A 17,313-nucleotide genomic window follows, 5' to 3' on the forward strand; every position below is an offset into this window, starting at 1 on the left:
GTCATATGGATTAATTTTATGCTGCTTTTATCTACTTTTTGGCCCTTCAGATTTCAGGCCACCATTCACTTGCATTGAAAACACCAACAGAGCTGTGGTATTCTTCTAAAAATCTTAATTTGTGTTCAGCAGAAAAAGAAAATCATACCTATCTTGGATGGCATGAGGGTGAGTAAATAATAAGATAATCCCTCAAAAAGCAACAAAATCAGACCCTGAATACTTAGAACTGTTAAACATCAAAATACACAGTGTTACACAACTCCATTAGTCCAAGAGTGTCCCCTCCCCCACACATTTTGTAACCTTTCTGTGCTCCAGGAAGGCTAGGCTGTAAACAACACCGGGGCTATTAATTAATTAATGGCTTTCAGCTGAAAGGCTGGCTCTCTGGATAGGGCTCTGCAGAGGAGAGCGCAGTATCTCTGTGGAAGCGGTGGGAGCGCTAGGACAAGAGAAGACCAGAGCAGCGTTAATGTAGGGGAGGCGGTGGCCGTTCTTCCCTGAATGACTATAAATCATCTGGACTATTGTGGTGCTACACAGTTTTCCTGGCAGAAGGAAGAGGAAGGGGGAGGAATGAAACGTTGGAAAAGAAGAGGGAAGATGGCCACCGTGGGGCCTTCGCATCAATCCCCAGACCTGGTCCCGTTGCTGATGAGCATAGTGGCTGTGTTGATCTCACACCACATCTTCAACGCCGCCGCCCAGATCCCCGACCCAGAGGTAAGACTCGGTTAGACTGAGTTTACAGCCCCTAAACCACACTGTTGTTGTGGAGCTCTTTGTATTGAACAGGTTGGCGTAAATCGCTTTGTGTTTTTATGGCACTGGTGCATTGTTCTGTAAATGGCTAGACTGCAGCGGACTGCATGGCTATTTAAATAGTGGTCACAATAGGTTAAAAAATTTACAAATATATTTAATATAAATATCAATTCCTACAGTATGCTGCTAATGGTGTTTAAGCAAGATTTGATCAATAATCAAATAGAATTGTACAGTGCACTCAAAGTTATGTACAGCAGTGCAAGGACTGAATTTGACAGTGTTGTGTCTCTCAGACAAAACGAAGCCTGACAAAATAGAATGGAAATCAAGGCATCCAAGGACACATTTATTTATCACAATCTAGCCAGTTTTACTTTTTTTTTTATAACCTATTAAAACTCAGAGAGAAGTGTAAGTGCAGTGACATAAGCATGCAGTTTCATTAACCCAGGTCATTGCCAAAAAATAGTCTCCCAAATAACTGATAGATAATAGATTATTTGATTTATAACAAAGCATTTGCAGAACACTGTTTATGCTTCCTTCAGCCAAAGTGCTGAAAGGAACTAATGTAATACCAGACTTTGTATAATGCCTGACTCAACTTCAACCTTGAAGGCCATAAGTCACATTAACACATGCACACAGAGGATATTTCTTATCTGGATTGCCCCTCTGTAAGATTTGGAACAGTGTTATGACTAAACAAATTATTAGTTGTGTTTGTTAAGTAAACATTTTGTAAAATTCCTAAAGACTTTTGTTTAAAAAAAAGAATTTATGGATGGGCTTTTATTTTGAACAACCCAGAAACACCCAAGCAACTGCATAGCACATCAATTAAAACCACAAGTACAACTTAGCAACAGCATAGCAACACATTGTGGCCACAAGATTTGCACAGGGAAATACCACCCACATTTTCTTCAGAAAACATAATAAAAACTTTAGCTATGTCTAAGGTTGATCTAAGAGTTTGCATTGTGTTCACCCTCACATGTGACTTTAATTAAGGTTTGTGGGATCACATATCCTCATTTGCTTGGCATGTTGTTTGGTGGTTTATGAACAAGCCTCTATTATGTGTCTGTGTAATACATCTGCGTTCACACATAAGGGAATACATCCCAATAGCAAAATACAGCACTGGCACTGCATTGAGAAAATGCTGTGTTTTGTAAATGTAAATTGTGTTTACATTGTTCCCTGGTAATGTGATAATGTCAAGCAAGGAGAAGGATTTTCACCATACAAAGTGCTCTCATTGTTAAACAAGAAAGGAGTGATTCAGGCAACGAATGACTATTTAAATTGCATCATCAACTCCTCAAGGACATTCTTCCATTTTCCATTCTGTCCATCAAGCAACATGTTTCTGTTGCCATGAAGAAATGGTCGTCTTTGGATCTGATGTCACCAGGAGACATTTCTATGAAACATTTTCCCCTAAGAAAGTTAAGAGTCATCCTTAAAGTTTTGTGTAAAAAATATAGAAATATTTTTTTAAAGTTTTGGTCAACATCTCTGTGATTACACCATGAATTCCACACTAGTCAAAGTTCCTAAACATCATAAAAATGAACATCAAACAATTAATTACAAGAATTTTAAAGCATTTTAGATGCAAGGGTATTCTAGATGGTTTTCAGGGTGTTGAAATGAAGTCTGGGTGATTGCTAGGGGTTACTTACCCAAGTGAAAAGAGCCCAACACATAGTCTCCATTCTTGCCTCTAGATTTGGCTTGGGTCCATCCTATAATGCAAGTCTATGGGATTTTTGCACCAGGCAAAAATCGCACATTTAATCACTTGGTAACAGCACACCTCTCCTCAACAAGCCAGGATTGGTGGTATTTGTAACGTATGTGTTCTCCCTAGTTGCCAGTAGGCGCACTAGTCAAGTTGAACTTTAATTTTGAAGTTCAGTATTGGGTTCTTGTCTTGTAACTGTTTCCTGTTCCTGTTTACTCTTGATTGTTCCCCAGCTGTGTGTTGTTAACCTTGTTAGTCCTTGTGTATTTAAGCCCTCACATTTACCTTTGTTCCTTGTTCCTGTAATGCTGGAGTCTTGTCAAGTTTGTCTTTAGTATCATCCAGTCTAGTTTTTTGTTTAGTTTTTGCCTTTGTTTTGATTTTGATATGACTGTAAATAAAACTGCACTTGGGTTCACACTTTACCTAATCTTCGAGTCTTCTCAGCTGCTTAATGTTACAGGATCCTCATCCTATTATGAACACAGCAGTAGTGCTCATGTATTGTCGCCAGGGGATTCGTCCCCTTGAGGACTTTGTGGTGGACTTCGGTGCACTCTGTTACTGGGGTGGATTTTGGAGAGTTTCCCTCAAGGACTTTTTTCATGCGGGTGTAAACTAAGGCAGAATTCCTTGGATTCTGGTGCAGTGCATAGACTATGTACTGTTACTGAGTGGTTCAGCCTTTAAAGTTGGAGTAGCGAATGGGAACCTCTGCACTCCTACATAGGATTATATCCCCACCATCCTGTCCGCCACGTCAGAGTCGTCCGCCGTCCCGATCGCCACGTCAGAGTCGTCCGCCGTCCCGACCGCCACGTCAGAGTCGTCCGCCGTCCCGACCGCCACGTCAGAGTCGTCCGCCGTCCCGACCGCCACGTCAGAGTCGTCCGCCGTCCCGACCGCCACGTCAGAGTCGTCCGCCGTTCCGACCGCCACGTCAGAGTCGTCCGCCGTCCCGACCGCCACGTCAGAGTCGTCCGCCGTCCCGATCGCCACGTCAGAGTCGTCCTCGGTCCTGGCTGCCATGTCAGAGTCGTCTGCCATCCTGGCCGCCACGTCAGAGTTGTCCGCCATTCTGGCCGCCATGTCAGATTCATCCATCATCCTGACCTCGCCTTCATAGTTGCGGGCCGTCACCTGAGTCTCTGGCCGCCTTGACTTTGCCACCCAATTCCCCTGCCACCTTGACTTTGCCGTCCAAGTCCCCGGCCACCTTGACTTCGCTGCTGAGTCCCCGGCCGCCTTCACTTTGCCACTTCGAGTCTTGTCAGCTACTCAAATTTACAGAGTATATACAGAGCACTCATGAGTCTCCGCTAGGTGAATCGTCCCCATGAGGACTTTGTGGTGGAATTATGAGAGGTTTCCCTCAAGGACATTATAATGGACCTTAATGAACTTGTACTCTAGTGCAGTACAAAGACTATGCCCTGTTACTGAGTGGTTCAGCCTTTACTTTTGGAGTATGGAGGATTATATCCCCACCATCCAGGCCAACAGACTATCTCATCAGCTACTCAGCATTTACAATGTCGTTAAAGTCACTTGCAGAAATGGGACAAAGTTACATGTCAAAGATTAATATCTATCCTACCGTATGTGTAAGAGTAATGCTTGCCCTAGGAAAAAACACTAATGGTTAAACATCAGTTGTTCTCTGAAATAACTTTAGGAGCCCATTAGAAATTGTTCAAGGTGCTAGCAAATTTTAAGAGACAGTTTACACGTCTTAACTGGCAATATTACAAGTATCTTCCAAATTGACCTCGAAAGCTGGTGACAGAAGCACTGGTTTTTGAAACCCACTGCTAATTACACACTCTTTGTGGGTCTATTGTCCAGGTGCTTCCAATTTTCCCAGTGGGCTAATGTTTTACTCCAACATGAAACATTTTAAGGATCACAAATATGATTCAGGAAAGTCTTTATGGACCAATGAACCCAACAAGCAACCAAGTTGAATTGGAAAAAAAGATTACACTAAAATGGGAGATTCTTCAACTATGGGGAATTTTCTGTGGACTTTTATCAAATACACTTTTCATACTCTCACATGTTTATTTAATTTAGCTTCTAATAATTCCCAACAGTGGATGTACTGTACATGCATCATAGTGGAATTCTGTCATTTTTGTTATTTTTCTGAACTAAAAAAAGTTCCACCACATTTCAAATTATGTTTTCTGTTTGATAGCAATCTGTGGTGGAAATTATACTTGTATATTTATTATTATTGATTAATGTTTGTAACACAGTTAAAGGATGGGCAAGGAGGAGGCGAGAACCGGCGTGTCAACATAAATAATTGTTTAATGATAAACTTAAAAGAAGACACAAACACACACATGACGGACATGCCCGTAACTCTTTCTCTCTCGAACCATCGTCACCGGCCGCCTTTATCCCTCGCGCGCCTCATCAGGCCGATTGGGGACCGGGCGCGCGATATTCCGACCCAGCCCCGCCCCCCTCCGCTCCACAATGTTAATTTTAACAATATGAATATAATCTTATATGTAAGCATTAGTTAATACAAAATGAACGAACAATGAACAATGGTATTTTGATAAATTATCGTTAACCAGGAATAATATGCTGTAAAAAAATAATGTATATTATTGTCCATTGTAAATTTGTGGTTCATAACGCATTAAATAATGTTAACAAATATGGCCTTTTTCTCTCCTTTGTAACCAAGTACAATAATACATATCTACATTATTTTCACACAATAAATATTATAATGGTTTGTGCTATTTTCACTCTTTGTTTATATAACCATATTTTAAATTAACAAATTAATAAATGCAAATGTAACAAATTATACTTTTATAGTGAATTTACATATTTGAAGATTCAAAGTCTGGGTCTGGGAAAAGGGTAACAAATGTTTTCATACAGTAAAAGGCATTGTTGTAAAAGGTGTAAAAAATGAATAAAGACATGGTTTTAATGTGACATTCATATAAGAAAAAATCAACCCTTGGGTGATAAAAGGTTATCTAGTTAGGAAACACTTTATAATCACCTTAAAACTCCACAGGGAGAGAGAGTTTTTCTTTTTTTTTCTTGCAATGGCTGCAAGAAGTCTGTGTACAGTATCTTAAAAACACAGTAGTTTTTCCGTTATCGTTTGTCATTGTGATGCATGCATTGTTTGTGCCACCTGTCATTGTGTTAGATTTGTCACAGCTGTCAAACAGAAAGAACAGGTGATAAACTTGAAAAGCTATATGAATTGCCCCCCCCTTTTTTTTTTTGTCTTCATGCTGTTTCATGCACTAAATCTGACATCTATGAATCTGTACATTTTAAAGTGTAATTTAAATTTCGTGACAGAGTAAACATTCAGTCTGTCTCTGTTTGCTGTTTGTCTTGAGCTGTTAAGAATAGAAATTCAAGTAAGGGGCTTTCTTTCTCTTTCGAAATTAGACTTTTATTTCTCAGGAGGATAGAAGATAGGGGACATGATGAAGTACATTTCATAGAAAAATATCAGTATTTGACCTGCTGCCAGCTGAACTCACCAAACAGTCCATGTCACACACAATAACAATTGCATCACATGATTGATTGACTGTCAAGTACATTCAGTGACCCAATAAATCTTTAAAATCTACAGGTCATGTTTACTGCCTTTTACATGAACTTGTGGTGTTACTCTTGAAAACAAAATTTTCTTTTTAGTAGCTAAGAAATCAATAGTTTGACACTCTCGGTTAACAAACAAATGTATACAGTATTTTTTATATCCCTAAACTGCAGTGAATTTTTTGTTAGATTTCACAAGCATGTTTTGGTAATTTGTATTTATTTTACCAGGTGATGTCCCATTGAGATATTCAAATCTTTTTTACAAGGGAGCCCTGGGGCAACAATTGCACAAATTTCACTGAATCACAGTAACAAACAAAACAGATTTACAGTACATATAAAACAATTTAAGAATGACATAAAGGAGTCATGGAAAACATGTGCATTGTTCAAATTTGGAACATTTAAGTAACTGTTTAAAATGTTCAAGTGGGATAAAAACAGAAAGCTTCAATACTTTTTGGAGCAAATTCCAACACCAAGGAGCAGCATAACTAAAAGCAGTCTTACCAAATTCAGTTGTTATATGTGGGATATTTAGAGCCAGAATTTTAACGGAGCGGAGATTGTAAATGGACTGATTCCAGGTCAACAAACTAGTAAGATAACTGGGTAAGTTACCATTAATGACTTTATAAATAAAAATATACCAGTGAAACCATCTACGGAGACCTAAAGAGCTAAAACCAGTCGCCTCATAAAGACGACAATGATGAGTGCGTGACTTGGCATTAGTAATAAACCGTAATGCACTAGACTGTGTCTAGTGTATGCAGCGTTGTAGAGGCAGCATGCATATAAATAACAACCCCATAGTCCAAGACTCCTGTATTTAGGAGTGGTGGTGTAGTGGTCTAAGCACATAACTGGTAATCTGGTAATCAGAAGGATGCTGGTTCAATCCCCACATCCACCACCATTGTGTCCTTGAGCAAGGCACTTAACTCCAGGTTGCTCCGGGGGGATTGTCCCTGTAATAATAAGGGCTCTGTAAGTTGCTTTGGATAAAAGCGTCTGCCAAATGCATAAATGTAAATGTAAGACTGGTAAGAAAGTGGCACTGATCAATTTCCTCCTAGCTTGGAGAGTAAAACAGGATTTATTTCTAAAATAAAAACCAAGCTTTACTCTCAGCTTTCTCACTAATTTATCAATATGAACTTTAAAAGTTAGCTTTTCATCAATCCACAGACCAAGATATTTATAAGATGAAACATTTTCAACACACTTCCCATCCAGTGTGGAAATGGCTAGGGCGGTTGATGCGGGTACTGTACGAGACTTTGTGAACTGCATCACCTTAGTTTTACCAGCGTTTTAAACCAATCTAAGATCAATGAAGATGGCCTGTAATAAATTAAAAGATCGCTGTAATGAATGACAAGCTTGAGCTAGGGTAGGTACGGAACAATATAGTACTGTGTCGTCTGCATAGAGGTGTATTTTGCCATTATCTGCTACAGAGGCAATGGTGTTTATGTAAATGGTAAATAGGACCAGACCAATTGACCCTTGAGGGACACCTCGCCCAGTGGGGCAGAACTATGCCCATCGATAACTACAGTTTGAGTTCTATTGGCAAGATAATTTCTAAACCAATCAACTGCCTTAGTGCCCAAGCCAATGTCTCGGAGCCTCTTAAGCAGAATACAGTGATCAACTGTATCAAAAGCCTTTGACAAGTCGATGAACAGGGCAGCACAGCTCATCTTATTGTCAAGGTCACAGATGATGTCATCAAACACTTTAGTGGCTGCAGTAATGGTGCTATGCTTGGCCCTAAAGCCTGATTGTGCCAGGCAAAGTATGTTATAATTTTCCAAAAAGCCCTTAAGTTGGGTGTTTACTAAAGACTCTAGGACCTTTGCAAGTACAGACAGTTTAGAAATTGGGCGGTAATTATCGAGAACGGAGGAGTCCCCCCTTTCAACAGGGGCAGCATATGGGCTGATTTCCAAACATCTGGTAATTAATTTGAAGACAGGGACAAATTAAAAATGTATGTAATAGGTTCCACTATAATATGTGCTGATAGTTTCAGTAAAGCTGGGTCTAGGCCATCGGGACCGGCTGATTTCCTAGTGTCAATTTCCTTAAGAGCCTTAAGCACTGCAGAAGAGGGAATGGGTTTAAAGTTGAATCCCCCGCTGACAAGAGAAGCAGGTGAGTTATGTTGGATAGGTGAGGAAAAATGCCTGTGTGGGACTTCTTCAGGGTATGATTGTTCAAATATGTCCCCTGCCTTAATGAAATGGTCATTGAAAGCATTAACAATATCATTCTTGTTTGAGATCTGTTGAGTGTCTTTAACTATATGCTTAGGAAGAGCAGAGTCACTGGGAGGTATTTCAAGGGATTTAATAATCTTCTAAAATTTAGATGGATTATTTAGGTTTAAGGACATTGATTTAAGGTAGAAGTCAGATTTGCACTTTCTTATAAGGTAAGTGCACTTGTTCCTAAGATACCTATAATTAGTCCAGTCAGATTGGAGATTTGAGGTCTTTGCTAAGACCCAGGCTGCATTTCTCTCATGAATCAGAGAAGACAGTTCATTGGAAAACCAAGGGTTATCACGCCCTTTAATTCTATAGCATGTTAAGGGGGCATGTTTATCAGTAATCGAGAGAAATAGTGAATGAAAATAGTTCCATGCCACCTTTATATCCAGTATAAGACTAATTCTAGAAAAATCACAGATTTTTAATTCATGTAAAAAGGCTTGTTCTACAAACCTTTTAAAATTTCTTTTAATGAGGATGCGAGGCTTGAATTTAGGGAGCTTGGTGTCCCTAACACATGCTATGGTGCAATGGTCACTGTTATCGTTAGAGAATACCCCTATACCTGTATATTTCTGTGGAGTGTTTGTGAGTATTAGATCTATCAAGGTTGACTTATCTGAGCATTTTCTATTAAATCGGGTAGGGGAGGAAACAAGCTGGGTAAGATTTAGCTCATTGCAGATATTTTTCAGGCAGTCAGAATTAGCAGAGAGCCTGTCCCAGTTCAGATCTCCCATAAGCACCCGATCCCGTAATTCAACTAATTCATCAGCCAGAAAATGTAAGGCCTCATTAGCAGCAGAGGGAGGCTTATAGCAGGCAATGACAGTAAGGAGTGATGTGGCAGAGAAAGAAATATCAATAGACAAAAACTCAAATATTTTAGGACGGGAGATAGATTTAGTTACTCTGCAATTAAACCTGGTATTAATGTAAATGGCAAAACCACCGCCCTTACTTTAACGATCACTACAAAATAAATTATAACCAGTAATATGGATAGAAGAATCAGAAACAGATTTGTTCAACCAAATAGCTCTCAATAAATTGCATGACCCAACAGGTTCCCATTTAACAAATGTAAGTAGCTTTCATCACTTTTGCTTAAAGGGGTCATGCCATGCTTTTTAAAATAATTTGTATATGTTCCTTTTGGTTCACATAGAATACCATTAAAGGTTTTTTTTTTGCACAAAAAACAGTCATATATTTGTAATCATATTTGTGATAATTTCCCACCCTCATTCTGTCAGAAACACTCTGTTTTGGTGCTGCTTCTCTTTCAAGACTTGGCAGTAAATGCCAACTGTTATGATTGGCTCTCTGCTCTTGACTGAACTCTTATATGTTAAAAGATAAAGGAAAATTTGATTCCTTGTGTCATGGCCCCTTTAAGATTCCAAACCCCCAAAACCCTCCTAAACTGGACATGTTTAGCTTTTCAGCTATTTTGCATATTCTTGTGTAGTATTATTTGTCAAGAAAGAAAGCATCTTGACACATCATGTTCTGTTTACTCTTGAATATGCTTTTAAGTAAATGTTATGCTTGAAATTCAAGAGGCTGAATGTTTGTGATACAAAATGAAAGGCACCAACTTGTAATGCACTTTTTAATGGGAATTGCTCACCCAATTAGTTGCAGCAGAGATAGACAGAAACGCACAATGTGGCTTGTATTCCACAAGAGGCATTTATTTGCAGATCACCATCAGTCACACATGGAGTTGCAGTTATCAAACACTCCACTGTCAGTGTTACAGAACAAACAAAAATAGTTAAAAAGAACAACAGAAATATGAAAAACTCTCATGCCGAACACTATGTAGACTGAGCGCTCAACAGAAAGAACACAGTAAAGAGTGTGCTGCGGGCAGTACCAAATTCTACCCGTTACAGATTTCCCTCTGCTAAATAAAGGCTGACCTCAGCTGTACACAACCAAGGAACAGGCCTACACTAAACAACCATTCATACATATTACAGTTGAAAAGCTACTATGGTAGAGGAATAAATATTGCACAAACTAAAGGCATACATGTCCGTACAGTGTACAATAGTTTAACAAAACATATTGAATGTATGATGCAAATATTTGTCAATAAACATCTACATTTAACACCAACATTCCTGTATCATTTGTCTTCATTTCAAGTCAATCTTTTGTATATGGTAGGGTTTAGCCCACATATTGACCATCCAGTCACAAGTTTGAGGGAAATTTGAGGGACCCATCTTGGTCTAAGTGCGTAATGGTCATTACCCTGGACAGAGTCAGAAGAGATTGTTTCATGAGTATCAGTGTCAGGTATTATGTCACAGCACTCAGAGTCTGCAACAACATCAGTACCATCAGGTGTCATTTCATGTGAATGTTCAGGTAAGTTTTCATTTGAGAGTTAATGTGAGAAGTCTTCACTAACACTAGGGTCAGCATTTGCAGATTCTCCTGTGTCGGTTTGAAAACTGATATTTTGATTCAGTGATAGTGGCTCATCGTCATCATCATGGAAAATTCTCTTGGACAAGGCTGTATCCCATGTGTGAAATGGCTGTAGAATTACTGCATGAATCATGCCAGCATCTTCACCAATGTCTTTGGAGAGTCTGTAATTAACATCAGACAGCTTATTTGTAACATGGTATGAGTATATCGGAGTGAGCTTAGCTGTATATTTTGCTAGGGCATCTGATTTAGGGTGAGTTTTCACGCTGACCAAGTCATCCACAGTATAAGAAACTGTATGGTGCTTCAGATAATAGAAGTGTTTTCTATGCTTATGGCTGGTGTCCAGAGCTGCTATATCATGATCATGAGCATCGTGCAAGGAAGCTCTCAAGCCTTCTGGGTAAGGCACATTGGGGTCATCCATTCCATCAACACTTGGTTGTGTGATTAAATCAAGTAGGGTTTCTAATCCACGTCCATATAACATAATTGACAGAAATAGCCCTGTGCTGTCAAGAGGTGCATTACGAAGAGCAAAACAGATCTGGGGTATGTATCTGTCCCATGAAGTATGCTTCTTTCCAACATATTCAATGTTTTCAAGGTACGGTTCACTCTCTCTGTTGCATTTGTTTGTGCACGGTACCCCATCATCAGCCTGTGCTCTGCACCAAGGGCAGCAACCACATGTTCAAAGAGGTTGATCACAAATGGCATGCCTCGATCCAATATCAGGTAAGCTGGTGCGCCGTGGTGGACAAAGACCTCACTGAGGAATGTGTTTGCTGCTACCTGTGCTGTCCCTGTTCTTACTGCATTTACTTTGACCCATTTTGAGAAATAGTCGACATAGACAAGTATATACTCATTTCCATTTTGTGTAAGAGGCAGAGGGCCTACAAAATCCAATCCTCTATATTCCTATTCTATATTCATCTTAAGGGTCTTTGAAATAAAGCAGATCATCTTGAATGAAGTACTTTTCACCTCCCTTTTCATTACTCTCAAGGTCATGGAGAAGATCACTGACCACTGGGTCATTACTCTGCAGTTGTCTCAACTGTGCTCTGTCTGTTGTCATGGCTGAGGAGAGGTTACAGAGATCTATTACTCCTATGATGGCATAGTCTGGTAGGATGTGAATGAGGTTATCATCATTTTAAAATGGGCTGCAGGACAGAGCATCCAGGACTTTGTATTTAACACCTGGCTTATGGACAATACTGAAATCAAAGTCCTGTAGGTGTAATGACCATCTCGCTAGTCGTCAAGAGGGGTTTGCGCAGTTCATCATCCATCTCAGGCTGCGGTGGTGTGTATAGACTGTCACATGAAGGCCTTCTATGTAAGGTATGAAATACTCCAGAGCCCAAATCACTCCTAATCTTTCTTTTCAGGTGTCGAGTAAGGATTCTCAGCCTTGTGTAAAGCTCTGCTTGCAAAAGCTACAACATTTCGTCCCATGTAATCTTTTTGCAGGCCACCCCAAGACCTAAGTTGCAGATATCTGTATGAATGAAGATTATGCGGTTGAAGTCTGGGAAGCTCAAGACATGAGGCACTCTTTCAAGGAATCATGGAAGTTTGACAACTCTCATCCCAGTTGAACTGAATCTCTTTCCTGGTGAGAGCAAAAAGTGGTTCTGTTTGCGGGCATAATTTGAAGAATGAAACGTCGGTAATAGCCTGTGAGGCCACGGACTCCTCTGACTTGTTTTACGTCTTTTGGTGTTTTGACTGCATTCACTTTCGCTGGGTCTGGTGATATACCCTCTGGTGTGACATGATAGCCAAGGAATATGAGCTCACTTAAACAGAACTGACACTTGCTCAGGTACAGAGATAGACCTGCTGACTCCATCCTTGACAGGACTTCTAGGTGTTGTTCTAAGGTCTGCAAGGTGATGACAATGTCATTTAAGTACACCGAGCAGCATTTATAGATTAGGCCAGTGAGGAAAGTGTTCATGACCCTTTGAAATGTAAATGTGATATGAAATTTGATTTAATCCCCTGTAGTCGACACAAAACCTGGGTTCACCACAAGGCTTTTTAACGATCACGACTGGGGCAGCCCATGGTCCTGAAGATGGTTCAATAACATTCTCCTCCAGTATCTTTTGAATCTGGTCTTCTATGTTTTGTTTCTTGGCTGGGGAAATACAGTAGGGCGGGAGGTTGATAGGCTTAGCATCGCCAATATTGATTGCATGCTCTGCTAATGAGCTGTGGCCCAGTTGACCATCAAACAAGCATCCAAAGTCTTCAAGAAGGTCTATATTTGTGCTTTATTCTCCTTGTTAGACTTTCTCATACAAAGTAAATGGCTGGACATCCAGAAACATTAAGTTTCCAACCTGTGGCTCCTCTATCCACTCAACCCCTAACTCACATGGAAGGGAGATGATTCACCGAGAGTCACAGTCCTGGATGGAATATGAATGATCTTAACATGAAATCCATCCCCAAGATGGGTGCTGAAGAAAGATCAGGAATAATGACAAACTGTGGCAAAAGTGCTCTCCTTGAAATCCAATATTCAGCCAGATAATGCCAGTTGGACTGCAAGCTGCATTGTTGGCAAGTTGAATTTAGGGTGATGTCCAAGGTTGAACTTTTTATGAGTGAATCCTTCATTCTCCTAGTGAATCTCTTCACGCGTCTTGATGAATCGCTTTCGTCCGAATTAATCTTATCTGGTATCTGAATGAATCTCACATGTCTGGCTGAATTGCTGGTGTCCGAATTAATCTTCTTACGTGTCTGGATGAGTCTAATGTGTCTGGCAGAATCGTTCATGTCTGAATCAAAAAATGTCAGCTTGTGCTGTGTAGCCTGGCCCACAAGCATGCAAATCAGCAGTTGGTAGCATCGTACATTGCCGACACGAGGCTTGCAGCTTTGCCGACACCAGCTGCCTCAAACACACTGTACATATGTACAGACACATCCACAGATTCAAGGACAGAGATACATGATAAAATGTTCGGATGCCACTTGTAACACTCTTTTTAATGGGGATAGATGTTGATTAATGGAGAAAAATAACTTTGGGAGAAACCAGACTCACTGTGTGGGCCAGTTCCCCTCTGGCAAACATCATGAATATAATGTAAATATTACTTATGTATAGTTAAAGTCATGGTTTAAAATTAATGAACTAACTAAGTGTTAAGGGTCAGTGTTTAAACATTGATTTTGTTTGAACTGTAAGATTAATGACCAATGTCTTTGAAGTCCAACCTGGATTAACTGCAGAAGTTCACATAGATGCAATTGTCCTTGTTAATTGGCTGATGAGATTCTGCATGTAAATGGGTAAATAACATAACAATATTTTTTTTAAATCTATATAATTTTATTAAAAAATACATTAAAATGCATGCATCAAGAAAGTGTGTGAATGAGTCTCTCATCAGCATGCCATGGAGACTAAAGACATCAAGATCTAAAGTGGGAAAGGAGTTAAAGTTTGGTCTGTTTCTCTCCCAAAACCAGTCTTATCACTTCAGAAAACACCACTCAAGTCATATGTATTACCTTTATGGAGCTTGAACATTTTTTACCCCATTGACATTCATTGTATGTAAAAATGCATATATCCTTCAAAGCAATCTTGGTTTGTGTTCTGCGGAAGAAAAAAAGTAATACAAATTTGAGACGGCATGAGAGTGAGTAAATTATGATAGAATGATCATGTTTGGATGAACTATTGCTTTAAAATAAATTTAAAAAGGTGTCTCTTGTCCATCATTTCGAACATATTTGTTTGTCAATGTCCCAGATGTACAGCTTTGCTGTTCAGTAGATCTATTTAGACTGGACAAACACAGGTACCAAACACTGGCAGCCTTTAGTACACTATCTGTTGATGTGACATTGCCAGAGACCATGTGGAAATCTCTAGCTTTACTGAATAATACTAAAAATCAATTGCAATCTACTCTTAGCTGAAGGGACATCTGCTGTAACCAGCATTACTGATAGGAATGCTCATCGATCAATACTAACAATTAGAGATAAAGCGAGCATCGCTTTTACTATTGGTCATGCCAAAAACAAATTTCTTCCTGATGTATGATAAAATGGACAAAAAGATTCTATAGACTTACTTTGAAGGAACGACCGACATAGGGACTAGAATATCATAGAGACTTGGGGGTGGGTGCTTTTTAATTGGGCCAATAAGCAACTACCTAGCAACCACTAAGAACACCTTATCAATCACATAGCAACTCACTAAAACCGTAGTAAATACCTAGCATCTCTTCGGACCATGAAGAACCAACCATACAGAGCACCCTACCAGCATGGCAGTGTGTTTTTGCATGAGCAAAACTGTGGGACTATAGCTGTATGGCTTGGTCAATGAGTTTCCACATGCTATTGCATTGTCTGTGTGTCCTTTGCCCTATGCAGACACATATCACCCAGATGCATCCATCATTATAATAATGTTGTACTCTCCATCCTCACAAATTTAAACAAGTTTGTGGTTGCACTACTGGAGAGAACAGCACTTGTTATATGGCACTGTCAAAAGGGAATCACCCCTGGGAAATTGGACCACAATTTGTTACATGCCATCCCAACATACAAGACAATCGTCTGACAGTTGCCTGTAACCACAAGGACTATGAGGAAGTGTTCAAAAGAGGCAGGCTGTCTTGGAGATGACAGACTTGGAGATCATGTTGGAGTAACAAGCTGAATACACTGACACAGGTCCTGTTTACACCTGGTATTATGATCCGTCTTAGGTGATCTTGTGGCCTTAGGTGACAAGTGGATAGGTGAGACACATTTACTTTTGGTAGCAATTCGAATCTCTGGTGTCCAGTTGTGTTCAGATTTTGAGGGGAGCAATGGTCTTTGATATCAAGACTGTATACATCACTCAACACATCAGTGTATTAATGTATGATAGTAAAGTGCAAAAAAGTAAAAAAAAAAAAAAAGAAAGCACAAAACAATATAATGTACTATTTATCCCAGTTATACTTTCATTTTAATCTAAGAAAACTTGATATTTGAAGCAGGATTCTCCGTTATTTTAGTGGTGGACCTGTATTAACTGCTTAAGACTAACAGTCATGGAGCACTTCATTAGCAACACTATGGTCCTTATAAGTTCCCAGCATTGTCTTCTGCTGTTGTAGCCCATCTGCCTCAATGTTCAACGTTTTGTGCATTTTGAGATGATATTCAGCTAACAACAATTAAGTAGTTATCTGAGTTACCTTAGCCTTTCTGTCAACTTGAACCAGTCTGGCTATTCATCGTTTACCTCTCTCATCAACAAGGCATTTCCATCCACAGAACTGTCACTCAATGGATGTTTTTATTTTTTGCCCTTTCTGTGTAAACTCTAGAGACTGTCGTGCGTTGAAATCCCAGGAGATCAGCGGTTACAGAAATACTCAAACCAGCCCGTCTGGCACCAACAAACATGCCATGGTTGAAATAGCTAAGATCACATATTTTTCCACATTCGGTTGGTTGATGTGGACATTAAATGAAGCTCCTGTCCCGTATCTGCATGATTTTATGCATTGCACTGCTGCCACATGACTGGCGGATTAGGTAGTCTCATGAATAAGTAGGTGTACAGGTTAATAAATGCTTAATAAAATGCTCAATGAGAGTGAGTTTTATCACCTCAGTGAGCTTCTGATCCTGATTTCATGAAAATTATGTGACTGTGCTGACAAAATTATATTATGTTGCTCCTTAAATGTTGTCACGCTGTTTGGAAGGACAAGGCATGGATTCAAATGCAGTATTTATTAACTCAGAAGAAAATTCCTCTAGGGCTGGAGCAGGCATGAAATCTGGTTCTACGATGGACAAGACTTGCAATGCTAGCTCTGGCATGGATGAGGCTTGAAACACTGGCTCTGGGACAGACGAGGCCTGCAACACAAGCTCTGGGACGGACGAGGCTTCAAACGCTAGCTCTGGGATTGACGAGACTTCAAACGCTAGCTCTGGGATGGACAAGGCTTCAAACGCTGGCTCTGGGATGAACAGCTTCAGGAACTAGCTTGTTGACCGTGGCAGGCGTGGGTGTTGGCTCGTTGACCGTGGCAGGCGTGAACGTTGGCTCGTTGACTGTGGAAGGCGTGGGCACTGGCTCGTTGACCGTAACAGGCATGGCCATTGGTTTGTTGACCGTGCCAGGCAGCGTCAGGGGAACGGTCTCTGGCAAGAGGAGCAGGGAGTGAAGAAGCTTTATCTTGCCATGAAGGGGCATGCATCTCCAGTGCTGCCCTCACATATTCCCTCCATGTGAGATTCCCCATCTAAGGCAGCTCCGTATTGCAATAAATAATGTAGTCCAATCCAATAAATAGATTTGAGATGGGGTCTGCAAAATCTGTGAGATTAGCAATGGCGCAGAAACGAAGTGAGTATTCTCTAATGGGTAAATCCACCTTGCTTCTACTAAAGAAACAAATC

At 40.1% G+C, this 17,313-nt stretch overlaps 1 protein-coding gene across 2 annotated transcripts in view; it reads left to right on the top strand.

Annotated features, from left to right (window-relative positions):
* Nucleotides 1-410: 410 nt before the first annotated feature.
* Nucleotides 411-17,313, top strand: part of LOC127649480 (uncharacterized) — a 44,884-nt gene continuing 27,981 nt past the window's right edge. For both annotated transcript variants that reach the window (XM_052134584.1, XM_052134586.1), the window contains exon 1: nt 411-726. In XM_052134584.1, the coding sequence (XP_051990544.1) occupies nt 508-726 (219 nt within the window). In that variant the 5' untranslated portion in view covers nt 411-507. The remainder of the gene's footprint in view (nt 727-17,313) is intronic.

Source organism: Xyrauchen texanus, chromosome 9 (assembly GCF_025860055.1).
Source record: "Xyrauchen texanus isolate HMW12.3.18 chromosome 9, RBS_HiC_50CHRs, whole genome shotgun sequence".
NCBI lineage: Eukaryota > Metazoa > Chordata > Actinopteri > Cypriniformes > Catostomidae > Xyrauchen > Xyrauchen texanus.